The sequence below is a fragment of the Oenanthe melanoleuca genome, chromosome Z, assembly GCF_029582105.1.
Source record: "Oenanthe melanoleuca isolate GR-GAL-2019-014 chromosome Z, OMel1.0, whole genome shotgun sequence".
NCBI lineage: Eukaryota > Metazoa > Chordata > Aves > Passeriformes > Muscicapidae > Oenanthe > Oenanthe melanoleuca.
This window is the reverse complement of record NC_079362.1, coordinates 76406056-76420420: the sequence shown is the minus strand read 5'-3', so window position 1 is coordinate 76420420 and position 14365 is coordinate 76406056. Positions and strand designations below refer to the sequence as shown.

General features: G+C 51.5%; 1 protein-coding gene across 12 annotated transcripts in view; it reads right to left on the bottom strand.

Annotated features, from left to right (window-relative positions):
• Positions 1-14365, bottom strand: part of NEDD4L (NEDD4 like E3 ubiquitin protein ligase) — an 86499-nt gene that overhangs the window by 17251 nt on the left and 54883 nt on the right. For 4 of the 12 annotated variants that reach the window (XM_056513404.1, XM_056513408.1, XM_056513407.1 and 1 more), the window contains 8 exons: positions 9818-9868; positions 7058-7119; positions 6856-6958; positions 5345-5511; positions 3432-3564; positions 2816-2992; positions 1512-1586; positions 217-276 (listed from right to left, as the gene is read on the bottom strand). In XM_056513404.1, coding sequence (XP_056369379.1) covers positions 217-276; positions 1512-1586; positions 2816-2992; positions 3432-3564; positions 5345-5511; positions 6856-6958; positions 7058-7119; positions 9818-9868 — 828 coding nt within the window. Of the gene's footprint in view, positions 1-216; positions 277-1511; positions 1587-2815; positions 2993-3431; positions 3565-5344; positions 5536-6855; positions 6959-7057; positions 7120-9817; positions 9869-14365 lie in introns of all 12 variants that reach the window. The other 8 variants (XM_056513403.1, XM_056513409.1, XM_056513398.1 and 5 more) reach the window with 5 other exon arrangements.

Below are 14365 nucleotides of genomic sequence, written 5' to 3'. Positions count from 1 at the left end.
AATTAAGACCAACTTTAAGAATGGAAATTAATTAATCTAAGGGAGAGCAAAGAAAGACAGATACAAGATGCAAACACAGCTACATGTACAATGATGTGTCTAATCATTCCATAGTGTATTTCATTCAATTAAATTAAAAAAACAAAGCTCCTGATTGTACAAGACCTAAGTGTCCCCCCCTTTACTTAGAGATAGTGCTTGATAAAAGTTGATTACCGTTGGCTCCTCTCCCCCTGTGACAGTTGAAGAACGAGCTCTCCTAGAGGGACCATTCTGCTGTTAAAGGATAATTCATGTTACACACATTTACTGAAGGGCACAGGCCACTGTCACAGCGTTGGCAGCAAGGCATCAGACACATTCACCAAGAGAGCAGCTAGATGGAGAGCCAGCAGTGGCTGGTAACCAAGCCAGCATCCCAGAGTGCTGCATGAGGAAGAACATGCACTCAGCTGCCAGAAGAGGAGTGGCCATCAGCTCAGGAAGGATGCAATGTGCTCAGGATCAGCTAAGATGTTAGAGCAGTGCCCTCAGTGCTGTAATTGGAATGTGTGCTCAGGAAATGAGTGTCCCCAGGCAGCAGGAGAGGCCTGGCCCCAGCCCCAGCCCCAGTGACCACTGCTACAGCAGGGGCCCATCCAGCAGAAACTGCAGTGTGTGCCCAGGAGCAGAGAGAACTGCAGTGCAGTGCAGAGACAGCAGCTTCTGCAGCCAACCGCTGGGCATGCACACCTTTTCTATTTGCAGATTCACACAGGACATATTTAAAACTCTTAAAGAGAAAACTCTGGGAAGAAAAGCAAAATCTTTGGAAATATTCTTTTGCAATCTGACCAGCTCTATTCAGAAGCACACCTTGCACACTCCTATTGTAAGTGGTGTCTGTACCTACTGCTGAGAGGTGGCAGAGAGAACAACCCTTCCACCTCTGCCAGCCCTGCAGGAGAGCAGAGGGTGCATGTTCTGATGGCAGAGAGAAGCTTTCTTTACAAAACATCTTTGTGTACCTTCCTGCTTGAACAATCTCCCTAAATCAACCTGCAGAAATTGCTTCCTTTTCACTACAACCAGGCAAAACACCAATCCTTTGGGATTTTAGACAGATTTATATAGTGCAACTAAAATCAACTCGTGTGCCACAGGAACAGGTCAGCTGAAAGAGTCCTGTGGCTGCTCCAGCTCCAGGGAGAGCTGCTTCTCCTGCCCTCTCTGCCCCAGCTGGGAGCACTCCTTGCAGGAGTTTCTCCACTGACCCCACAGCAGTGCAGCAACCTAAATTTCCACGGTAACAACTGAGGAGAGGGTGATTTGCTCACTCTCCAGACACTTTCCTGTCTCAGGCATGTCCTCCTTGCTCAGCTCCCGTGAATTTGGTCTCTACTGCTGTTGGGACACTCAGGTGCCCACCCTGGTCACTGGGCTGTGCTGAGCAGAGCTGGCCCAAGGCAGGAGCTGTGCAGAGGCAGAGAATGGCCACCCAAGGAGGAAGGACCAGCAGGAGCTCTCCTTACCAGGGATAGCTGGGACTGCTCAGCGACTGCGTCGGTCACGCTGCAGGACCTCAGCCGGGAGGAAGGTTCTCTCTGCTGCAAGGAGAAAAGCAAGTTGTCTCCAGGTCAGGCTGGCTTAAAACATGATGTCTGTCCAGAAAATGCAGTAATTACAGGTACTAACCACTGTAGCAAATCTCCTGTAAACAGTTACCCACTTCTCTTTTACCACAGAGTGGTACATCCCATTTCTCTGCTTCCTACATACTACAAAAAAAAAGGACCCATCCATTTTCCTAAAGAAGTGTCACCATGAACAGACTCATGAATTATTGATAAAAATAAGGCATTAGGAAATATATCCAAAATCAAATACTATGGATGAGAGCTCAAAGTCTTAAAAATTCCTTTACTTAAAATTTTACGGTATTAAAAAAAAAAAAGTTTCAATTTTCCTCTTTGCTGCTAACTTTTGAATTAGTTGTCTTTTCCCAAGACACATCCTTCACGATTGTGAACTAGAAACAAAACCCCCCCAAAAAGCAGACACACATCATGTCTTATTGACACCATAATGTAATTCCACCCCACCAGTCCAGCCAGGGCTGGGCAGTGTTTAGGAAAACACAGCACTGACACAGCTGCAGTAAAACCAGTGGGGGGCTACTAAAATTGCAATTCTCAACACAAGCCCAAGTGCCTGTGCATGCAGATCATCAGAGCTGCCACTTGCTGACCAACCTCCAGGTGACACTCCCACCAGTCAGAGACCAACTGCACTGGCTCCTTGGGAAAAATGCAACAATCAAGAATTCTGTTTGATGAGAACAAGAGTATTTCTTATCTCTTGAACTGCAGAGCATCATCTTATTAAGAATAAAAAATAAATAGGAGCACAATGTTCTGTTTAGTATTTACAATTAATTTTGTAATCAGAGACATAAAATATTCCCCCACTTGTATGTGTATTATCCTGATTTTTTTATGGATAAGACAGAGACCATTTTTTTGTTTTTCCCTTTCCTTTGGAAATTCCTAGCTTGATACCCTCTACTCTCGTAGATTTTGTGTCACTAAAGCTTTAACAGTAGCAGAGTCTGATGTCAAACTCACACAGAACTCTTGAAATCTGAACTGAGGAATTCTGCTGTCTGAGGCAGTTTGCCTGATGGGGAAGCTGTGGTGCATCTTTTGGAAGGGAATTTTAGCTGCATGCTCAGTTTCTCCTGAGCCCAGCAATCACTCCCCATGCATGGAGTGAGTCAGGTAATGCCAAAGAAGAGCAGAATTCTCCACCAGAGGTTCCCAGATGACACCTCACGTACAATCAAAGAGCCGAGTTGTTCCCCATTGGAATCGGGAGTGACCTGGAGTCTTCTGCTCAGCTCCTCAGACAGCTCCTGAGGACTGCTCCGGGACACTGGAGACGCAGGAGGAGGGGGCAGTGACAAGCTCAAGGAATCCCCACTGGCACTTGCCTCCTCTGAAATGGTCTCCCAAGGCTGAAGAGAGAGAAGAAACTAAGTTCAGGTTTTATACAGACCGAGCCTTCTTTCCCTTTGCCTTCTGTGTGATCATCTCACTGTGGTCAACCCACAAACAGCTTCTCTGCACCCTAAATCAAGCACAGGGCAGCTCCAGCCAGTCCACTCCCCTTCCTTTTATCATTTATTCCACTGCTGTTCAGAGCAGAATATGGAAGTATCATCTCAACACTATCTACAGTGTATATGTGTACATGCAGATATGCCACATCAATGTATCTATGATGGCAATTTGGAACGATAGAAGTTTCTGCCAGCATTCACCCAGGACTCTGCTGTCCACAGCTGCAGGGGAGCCTGGCTGCATGGCCACAGTGCTGCTGGCATCTTCCCACAGCTCCATGCAAAGCACAAGTCCCTGTGCAGTGGTAGTCAGTGCAGTTTGGCCTGGCCATACCTCAGGAATGTCTGCGCTCTCCACGGGCTCGGGCTCCAGGTCCTCGCTGATGTGGCGCCGCGAGCGGAAGCGCCGGTGAGCTGCCTCTTGGTTGATCTGTCTGATGTTGTTATCTGACTCAGATCCCACATCACTGCAGGGACAGCCCAGCAGGGGAAGGAGAAAAGAACAAGAAAATAACTCACGTTAGACTAAGCCTGTCCATTGCCTTCAAAACCTCGGTTATAAAACTCATTATTCATGCATGTATCAAGCTTCACAATTAGGAGACTGTTTAATCCCTCAGTTGAAAGAAATTAAAACTAGAAGCACTTCACAAGTATCACAGAACACCAGGCTGGGAAGGACCTCAGGGGTCACCTGGTTCAGCCTCTCCTAGCAGGGAAACCAGGACTGCCCAGCATTCCATGGAGCCCAACCTTGAAGGTGTCCAGAGCTGGGGGATCCCGCACTTGCATGGACATGGTTTAGTGGTGGCCTTGGCAGTGCTGGGTTAAACATATGATCTCAGTAGAACTCTTCACACTCACTTACTCACACTCTGTAAAATGTGAGTCACATTTTAGAAGCCACAGCTTTCTAAATCTAATCTCAAGAAGATATTGCTGCAGCTTGCAAGACCTCTCAGACAGCACATGCAGGGAATGAAGCCTAATCACAGAATAATAACCTGGATCTCCTCAAAGCCAATCTATTCAACTTCATTAAAACTTAACAGAGCTGACTTCTTTCCTTACCTCTTCCACAGTGTCTATAAACCAAGTAATTTATTCCTTTTAAATTACTTACTGCAAATTTCCTTATCTGCCTCCTAACAGTCTAAGGTGCATTGTTAATGCCCTGCTTTTTGTGCCATCCCAGGTTTCCTGGAATTGGCCAGAATTCCCCGACAGAGAGCTCTGTCTCTGATCTGCTGGGGTGAGCCAGCCTGTTTCAGCATGAAGCAGGCATGTTCCCCTCGGTGCCAGGAGCCCGAGGCTGCCCCACCCCATAGCCCAGGCTGTGCCCCACCCCATAGCCCCAGGCTGCCCCATCCCATAGCCCAGGCTGTGCCCCACCCCATAGCCCCAGGCTGTGCCCCACCCCATAGCCCCAGGCTGACCCACCCCGTGCCCCAGGCTGTGCCCCATCCCATAGCCCCAGGCTGCCCCATCCCATAGCCCAGGCTGTGCCCCACCCCATAGCCCCAGGCTGTGCCCCACCCCATAGCCCCAGGCTGTGCCCCACCCCATAGCCCCAGGCTGACCCACCCCGTGCCCCAGGCTGTGCCCCATCCCATAGCCCCAGGCTGCCCCATCCCATAGCCCCAGGCTGACCCACCCCGTGCCCCATCCCATAGCCCCAGGCTGTGCCCCATCCCACAGCCCCAGGCTGACCTATCCCATAGCCCCAGGCTGCCCCATCCCATAGCCCCAGACTGTGCCCCATCCCACAGCCCCAGGCTGACCTATCCCATAGCCCCAGGCTGCCCCATCCCATAGCCCCAGGCTGCCCCATCCCATAGCCCCAGGCTGACCTATCCCATAGCCCCAGGCTGTGCCCCATCCCACAGCCCCAGGCTGCCCCATCCCATAGCCCCAGGCTGTGCCCCATCCCATAGCCCCAGGCTGACCTATCCCATAGCCCCAGGCTGTGCCCCATCCCACAGCCCCAGGCTGTGCCCCATCCCATAGCCCCAGGCTGTGCCCCATCCCATAGCCCCAGGCTGACCTATCCCATAGCCCCAGGCTGACCCACCCCGTGCCCCACCCCACAGCCCCAGGCTGCCCCATCCCATAGCCCCAGGCTGACCCACCCCGTGCCCCACCCCACAGCCCCAGGCTGTGCCCCATCCCATAGCCCCAGGCTGACCTATCCCATAGCCCCAGGCTGCCCCACCCCGTGCCCCACCCGCAGCCCCGGGCGCTGCTCACACGAGGCTGGGCCGGTGCCACTGCGTGCTCCGGTTGTTGTGGTTCACGTAGTAGGTGCGGCCCAGGTTGTCAACCTTCTCCTCCCAGCCCGGCGGCAGCGCGGGCGGCGGCAGCTCCTCCTGCCGCGGGGAGGCGGCGTCACCGGCATCCACCGCGTCCCAGCCGTGCTGAGGGACCAGGACAGGGACAGGCTGAGTGTGACAGGGACAGGCTGAGTGCAACAGGGACAGGCTGAGTGCAACAGGGACTGTGCTCAGTGTGACAGGGACAGGCTGAGTGTGACAGGGACAGGCTGAGTGCAACAGGGACTGTGCTCAGTGTGACAGGGACAGGCTGAGTGCAACAGGGACAGGCTGAGTGCAACAGGGACTGTGCTCAGTGTGACAGGGACAGGCTGAGTGTGACAGGGACAGGCTGAGTGCAACAGGGACTGTGCTCAGTGTGACAGGGACAGGCTGAGTGTGACAGGGACAGGCTGAGTGCAACAGGGACTGTGCTCAGTGTGACAGGGACTGTGCTCAGTGTCACAGGGACAGGCTGAGTGTGACAGGGACTGTGCTGAGTGTGACAGGGACTATGCTCAGTGTGACAGTGACTGTGTTCAGTGTGACAGGGACTGTTCTCATAGTCACAGGGACTGTGCTCAGTGCGACAAGGAATGTTCTCAGTGTGACAAGGACTGTGCTCAGTGTGACAAGGACTGTGTTCAGTGTCACAGGGACTGTGCTCAGTGTGACAGGGACAGGCTGAGTGTGACAAGGGCTGTGCTCAGTGTGACAAGGATTGTGTTCAGTGTCACAGGGACTGTGCTCAGTGTGACAGGGACAGGCTGAGTGTGACAGGGACTGTGCTCAGTGTGACAGGGACCGTTCTCAGTGTGACAGGGACTGTGCTCAGTGTCACAGGGACTGTTCTCAGTGTGACAAGGACTGTTCTCAGTGTCACAGGGACAGGCTGAGTGTGACAGGGACTGTGTTCAGTGTGACAGGGACAGGCTGAGTGTGACAGGGACTGTGCTCAGTGTGACAGGGACTGTGCTCAGTGTCACAGGGACCGTTCTCAGTGTGACAGGGACAGGCTGAGAGTGACAGGGACTGTGTTCAGTGTGACAGGGACCGTGCTCAGTGTGACAGGGACTGTGCTCAGTGTCACAGGGACTGTTCTAAGTGTGACAGGGACTGTGTTCAGTGTCACAGGGACAGGCTGAGTGTGACAGGGACCGTTCTCAGTGTGACAGGGACCGTTCTCAGTGTGACAGGGACTGTTCTCAGTGTGACAGGGACTGTGCTCAGTGTCACAGGGACTGTGCTCAGTGTGCACCTCGCTGCCAGCAGCAAACAGCTCGGCCCCATCAGGCAGCCCCAGAGGCGTCTCCAGAGGTGCCTGGGTGCTCTCCTGGTGCCTGGGTGCCCACGAGAACCAAGTGCCAACTCTGTTTCTAGGGCTTCATCCTTCAAGTGCAGCTGACTGTACAATTTTTCTTGAACCCTTCCATGAGAATTCAGCCTTACCTCAGAGTCATCCCTCTGATCACTGTTTTCTTCCTCTTGGCCACCATTTTTTGGCATGTACGCCATCTTCAGCCTCAAGAAACCCTTCACACGAGATTTGTGGCTACAAGACAAGGAGGTACATTGCATGTAACAACTCTTAAATAATTGCAAATAAAAACAATCATGAAGTAAGGAATGTTTTAAAGGTCCTTCCTCTCACCTTCTTGGTCTGAGGAGGAAATCCTTAAATGTGTACGGCCTCTCCATGGTTGGGTCTTCAGTCTGTAAGCAGTGGAGAAAATGGAAAATTAAAGGGCTTGCCCACAGGTCCAGCCACATAAAGAACACTCACACATCAGGCTGACAGATTACATCTCTGGTTTCCACTGAATCCTAATCTACCTAAAAAGCTGGAATCCTGGAAACTTTCTATTCCTTGAGAATTTCAGTCTTACCAAGTGAGTCACATCCTTCATGTGTGCGGACACACAGGTACAGAGCAGGGAAGCTCAGATGCCAAGGGAAAAGGAGGATGGATCCATCCTCACCCTCCCCTGCTGCTGTCTGCAGCATGAGCTGCTGTAGCTGGCAGCCAAATCCCAGGCAGCCTCTGCCCTGCCCACTGTGGGGGACAGGGCAGGATTTACCCTGCCCAGCAGGGCCCCAAGGCCTGCAGCACTGCTCAGCTGGGAGGGACCTGCTCCAGTGAGCAGCTGCTGTGTCACCCAAATTCTGGCAGCAGGAATTAAACAACAACACCCTGTCACAGTTATAACCCAGCACAGCACCTGCAGCCTCCACACCAGCCACACCAGCTACATCTCAACAAGCATCACTGTGCAAGTCAGCACATTTGTCTCCTGCAGTAACAACCATCGACAGCAACAACTCAAAACCACACACAACAAGCCAGTTATGCTCAAGTGACCCCTTATTTTGGGGTAAACACGGCAACAACTTCATCCATTCACACAGAAAAACCCCTGCAAGGTCACAGATGTTCAGAATAACATGCACAACATTAAAAAAATATTAATTACACTCAGCCAATGTTAGCCACCCAAAACAGCATATTATATCAGAAATGTGTGTACCAAGGCTAAGGCAATCTGTGTATACATACACAGATATATTTATTTCTATTTCTGAAGGGATAAATAGAAATTGAACCTAATTTAGCATCTAATTGTGCAGCCCCTGCAGAACCCTGGCTGCTGGGGGGGCCCAGACAAGTGGAGATTTACAGAATGACAGACCCAGCTTTGCACTGAGCTCCTGCATTAATAAACCAGGAACAGATACTGCCAGCCCCAACCCAACAGCACAGGTGTGGCTGCAATGAAGGATCAAACCCTGAAACAATCATTGGTATTGATGGTTACTGACCCCTGGCTGCTGGGGGGGCCCAGACAAGTGGAGATTTACAGAATGACAGACCCAGCTTTGCACTGAGCTCCTGCATTAATAAACCAGGAACAGACACTGCCAGCCCCAGCCCACAGCGCAGGTGTGGCTGCAATGAAGGATCAAACCCTGAAACAATCATTGGTATTGATGGACACTGAGCCCGGGCTGAGACACAGAATGGAGACTGGGATAAACACAGGAGGCTGGGCTGAGCAAGGGAGGCTGGGCTGTGCAGATGAGGCTGTGGCTGTGCCTGAGCTGTGCAGATGAGGCTGTGGCTGTGCAGGGAGGCTGTGGCTGTGCAGGGAGGCTGTGGCTGTGCAGAGAGGCTGTGGCTGTGCAGAGAGGCTGTGGCTGTGCAGAGAGGCTGTGGCTGTGCCTGAGCTGTGCAGGGAGGCTGTGGCTGTGCAGGGAGGCTGTGGCTGTGCAGGGGAGGCTGTGGCTGTGCAGGGGAGGCTGTGGCTGTGCCTGAGCTGTGCAGATGAGGCTGCGGCTGTGCAGGGAGGCTGTGGCTGTGCAGAGAGGCTGTGGCTGTGCCTGAGCTGTGCAGATGAGGCTGTGGCTGTGCAGGGAGGCTGTGGCTGTGCAGAGAGGCTGTGGCTGTGCCTGAGCTGTGCAGATGAGGCTGTGGCTGTGCAGGGAGGCTGTGGCTGTGCAGGGAGGCTGTGGCTGTGCAGGGGAGGCTGTGGCTGTGCAGAGAGGCTGTGCAGATGAGGCTGTGGCTGTGCCTGAGCTGTGCAGATGAGGCTGTGGCTGTGCAGGGAGGCTGTGGCTGTGCAGGGAGGCTGTGGCTGTGCAGGGGAGGCTGTGGCTGTGCAGAGAGGCTGTGCAGATGAGGCTGTGGCTGTGCCTGAGCTGTGCAGATGAGGCTGTGGCTGTGCAGGGAGGCTGTGGCTGTGCAGAGAGGCTGTGCAGATGAGGCTGTGGCTGTGCCTGAGCTGTGCAGGGAGGCTGTGGCTGTGCCTGAGCTGTGCAGGGAGGCTGTGGCTGTGCAGGGAGGCTGTGGCTGTGCCTGAGCTGTGCAGGGAGGCTGTGGCTGTGCAGGGGAGGCTGTGGCTGTGCCTGAGCTGTGCAGGGAGGCTGTGGCTGTGCAGGGAGGCTGTGCAGATGAGGCTGTGGCTGTGCCTGAGCTGTGCAGGGAGGCTGTGGCTGTGCAGAGAGGCTGTGGCTGTGCAGGGAGGCTGTGGCTGTGCCTCAGCTGTGCAGATGAGGCTGTGGCTGTGCCTGAGCTGTGCAGGGAGGCTGTGGCTGTGCAGAGAGGCTGTGGCTGTGCAGGGAGGCTGTGGCTGTGCCTCAGCTGTGCAGATGAGGCTGTGGCTGTGCCTGAGCTGTGCAGGGAGGCTGTGGCTGTGCAGAGAGGCTGTGGCTGTGCAGGGAGGCTGTGGCTGTGCAGGGGAGGCTGTGACTGTGCAGGGGAGGCTGTGGCTGTGCCTGAGCTGTGCAGATGAGGCTGTGGCTGTGCAGGGAGGCTGTGGCTGTGCAGAGAGGCTGTGGCTGTGCCTGAGCTGTGCAGATGAGGCTGTGGCTGTGCCTGAGCTGTGCACAGCCCCAGGCTGCAGACTCTGGTGCTTACCGGGAGGTGACTGAGCGGCACATCCACCTGGCCCAGGAAGTCGTCTCTGGTCTGTCACACAGAAAGCAAACTTACATCAGAAAAGCCAGAAACAGTGAACATCAGTGTAGTCACAATGAGACAGAAATAAATAAATAAAGGTGGTTGAGTACTATTATCTGAGGAGCTGAGCCACAGCCCTGCCTGCTGGGGGCCCTGTGCTCCAGGGACACTCGGGATCCATCAGACAGGAATTTCAGGATGCAGATCTGCACTGCTCCAAAGGCAAGCACCCACCAGGGAAGGCAGCTTCTCCCAGATCCTGTTTGTCACACCAGCCCCAGTGATTCCCAAATAACCTGCTGCCTATTTATAGGCACACTATGCACAGAATGCCAGGAAGTGCATGCTGCTGCTGCACTGCCAAGTTTACATATTTCTCATAGCAGAGCATTAAGTTTAATGTTAAAATTCATATTTTATATGATAACATCATAAGAATTCTGTTTCTGCTACAAAGGCAGGATGATGTTTCGTGAGCCCCAGGGAACAGACACATCCTGATGTGCTGGATGGTATGGAACACATAAAGCACCAAGGAGGCCGTGGTTTTTCCAATTTTAAGCAAAAACAGTGAGGAGATTTTTCATTACAGAATTTTGACTATTCATCTTCTTCCTAGAAAATACTAGAAAAACCTGGTAACATGCTCTGTTTTTAGGGAATTAACACATTTTCCCCTTAATATTGGCAAATCCCAAGTACTTGCCCCTCCTGCTTTCAGTACAGTCACTCCAATAACAGCTGCTCTGAAGAAAATACACACCTATTGCTACAACTCTTCTTGCAGCTTTCAGCTCAAGAAAAACAGAACTCACAGATACAGACAATGTTCAGGTAGGTTAGGAACAGCCTTAAAGAAACTGAACCAACAAAATATGTCTGTAGCTTACAGTGGAACTGGAAATCCCTCAGTCCCAGCCAGCTCTGTAAGTGGAATTACTTCCTCATCTAATTCTGCATGCATATGGTCACCTCTGCCAGAACTAGGGCCCTTGTAAAACTCAGCCTTTATGTAACACTTGACTGCACACATACACCTGTAAGAAAAGGGGGCAGAGGCAGTATATTAATACTAACATTTAGTATTTTTGGTCTGTGAAAAGAATTTTCTCTTGCAAGCCTCCACAGCCCTAAAGTTTAGGCATTCTCACTTTGAGGCTTCCTGCTTCCAGCAAATGCACCCCATGAGCCACAGGAACTTTTCCCATGGCCTTCTTTTCCCCATTTGTCATTATAATGATGCCATTTGGGTTTTGCCTCTTTTTTTTTTTTTTTCTTTTCTATGTTGTCTGTCACCTGTTGTATTAGTGGCTGGTTTTCCCAGTACTTTTCTATGGCCTTGCCCCAAGCAGAAAGACAAAACAAATTGCAGAGCTCTAAGTCCTGGGAGTACAAGGCACATAGATAACCACAACTGCACCAGTTCTGAAAAGGATTAAGCAAATCACAAGACATAAGCATCAATTATTTAAACTCCAAGTTATTTCTCTTGCACTGCCACTGCTTATTTAAACATTACAAAAAACACCAGGCACCTCTGCCAAGATCCAATACACTCATGAAACACAGTAACAGCCAAGAAAGCTCTGGACAAGTGTCAGGGAAAAACCAGCCAGCTAAGCCTCGCTCTCCTCATCACAGGAAAACGGGTCCCAGCGAGCTGCCCACTGTGATTAAAGGTGTGACACGAGGAGGGCTGCAAACAGGAGCCTGCTCCACTCCCAGCAGCCAAAGGCTCCCTGCCTGTGATGGACAGAGAGAATACCTGCTGTTACTGCCACTGCTGCATTCCCAACAGCCTCTGGAAAGGTGGGAACCCAGCCCTCCTCAGACCCTGAATGTACCAAATGCACGAAGGAAAGGAGGAGCAGTGGCTGGAAAACTGATGTGCAAGAGACTTAAAACAGGCCTGAGCTGAGAGAGGATGTGGAAAACAGGAACAGAATCAATGCAGCAAAGTGAAAGCACAGGTAGAAAGTGTAGAAGAAATAAATGTGTTAGCACAGCTTCTGTCCCATGTTCTGTAAGGACTGGAGAAGTTACTGAAATCTTCTCAAGTTCCACTGTAACTGCCCAAGAAAGAACAGTGAGGCACAATGGAATGGGCTCAAATTCCCAGTGCAAGAGCCACTAAGCACCACTAAAACTAAACACTCTGCACCATATCTGAGCAGTCCTGTCTCTGAAGCACTGTAAAAGGTGGCACTCAGCAGCTCATGCAGAGCTCTGCCCAGCAGAGCCCAGCTTGCCCTGGCCACTGCACGCACAGTCTGTGACAGCACAAGGCTGCTGTGCCAAGAACAGTTTTCCAAAGAATTCTGCCTGAAACTCCTTGCTCAGAGCCCTCAAGCTGCCCTCCTTACCCCAGTTAGAGAGCCAGAAAACAATGGGAGAAGTGCCCCAGCAGGGCTGGGCAATGCTGCTCTCCAAAAGCAGCAGCTCAGTGCATGGAGCACGGGCAGAGCTGAGGCACACGCTGCAGGTGTGCAGTGCAAACACTGCACCCCTCTGAAGGCACAGAATTCAAAGCCAATGGCATTCCCACTGACAGCTGTGCCTGAGGCCAGCTTGGTAAAGCCAGCAAGCAACAGGAAGGCAGGTTTACAGCAGGAGGATTGTGCCAAGGAAGGGGGCTGGTGCCTCTCCAAAGCAGAAACAGCTGCATTTTACTGCTTGGGACTTGCACAGAGGCCCCCCAAATTCTTTACTTGCTCAGCCCCATCCTTGGCACTGCTGCTGCCTGGGGAGGGTGCCCAGAGCACAGGGCAGCACTGCCACAGCCCCTGCAGCCAGGGACTCCAGCAGCAGCATCCCCAGGGCCAGGGGAGCCCAGCTGGGGCTGCTCCTGCAGATCCTGGCAGGCAGGAGAGGGAGGCTGGGGAAGCTCTGCTATGCTGTCAGAGAAGGGTGTAATCAGCTGGCAAATTGTTCATTAATGCCTTGCTGCAGACACAGGAACCATTCAAACAACAGAGCTCTTATTGTCTCCTCTAGCATTTCTTCTCCTCTCTGCACTTATCTACTTATCCACTTATCCTACCTTCTCCTCCTGCTCAAAGCAATGCCCTACTTTCTCTGCTTCTTTTTCCCATCAACGGCAGTTCAGATTTTTGGATATATTCAGGCTTTTGGATTCCACTATACATCTGTCATGACCAATTTTTCTGTGCAAGTGCTTTCTTGGCAGAAAGCAGTTAAGAAATACAACCCTCAGAAAAGCCAAATACTGTAAGAGCAGAAATGCTCTCTTGTGCTAGGGGGATTTATATTCCCCTTAAAGCTATTCCAGTGCTTCTACTATATCCTGGAGAACTGCAGCAAGTGAGATCTGAAGGACTTGAGATGCAGAATATATGCAGCTCTTGCAAGTGTGCTGGAAGATGAGCAACAGGATAGTGGTTTTAACAGAAAGGTTAAAAATGGTCATCACATCTTAAAACACTTTCACCTCCTCCTGCAACTTGAAGAAGGCAACTGAGAAAGAAGAAAAATGTTCAGACTGTGACTTCTGTAGGAATTGAACAGAGACAAAACTGAAGAAATCCACAGATTCTCTCTCAAAATCAAAAATGGAACTGCTATTTTAATAAATAGCTTGAAAAATAGAGGGATTAGGGGTGCATCACTTCCAGAGCCGTAATGTGTATATATTCTGCACAGACATGATGAATAAGCAAAACTCTGTACTTCAGAAATTTTCCAACTAATGATTCTTCTCTCTGCAGCTCTTTCATGATTCTGGTGAAATTTACTGGCATTCTTCCTACAAATTAGAATAATTCTCAACTCAGGAACTCTGCAGCAAAGAACTGCTCTTGGAGAACAATGAACTTTTAGTCATCCACCACACTGATGCAACATCCCTCATTAGTGAGCACTATTCCTGAATTTGCTCTCCTTGCTATGCACACTGCTCATGGCAAAGCAGCACTAAAATAATATCAAATGACTCATGGCCAAGTCCAAGCCCCCAGTTTTCCTTTCAGCAGAGCCACTCATTCCTGCCATTCCACCCTCCCCTTACCCACACCATGCACGGGGCAGCTCTGAACCCACAGAAACCCCCAGTGTAACCTGAGCATGACAGCCCAAGCTCAGGGACCAGGCCTGGTGGGAACCAAAGGTTTACCTGACCCCTTGTGAGCCCCAACAAGCCCTGTGGGCACAGCAGCTCCCACTGGCACACTTGTGACTCCCACGGCAGCGTGGTGCTTGTCCAGCTCCTGTGTGCTGAGCTGAGCTTCTCTCTCTGGGGAAGCTGAGGTGCCCATCTTTATTAGCAACAGTCCAGAAAGCTGCAGTCTGAGCTGCCCTCAGCAATAATGTGGGATCAGACCTTTGTTTGAAAGGCCATCCCCAGAGTGCAGCTTGCTGTGAAACCTCTGCTCTCCCCAGCAGTGGGGGTGCCCCATGCAGAGCCAGGGAGGAGCAGGAGCTGCAGCACCTTTGCCAAGCTCTGTCCAGTCTGTTACATCAGGAGCAGCAGCAGCTTTTCTGGATGCTGAT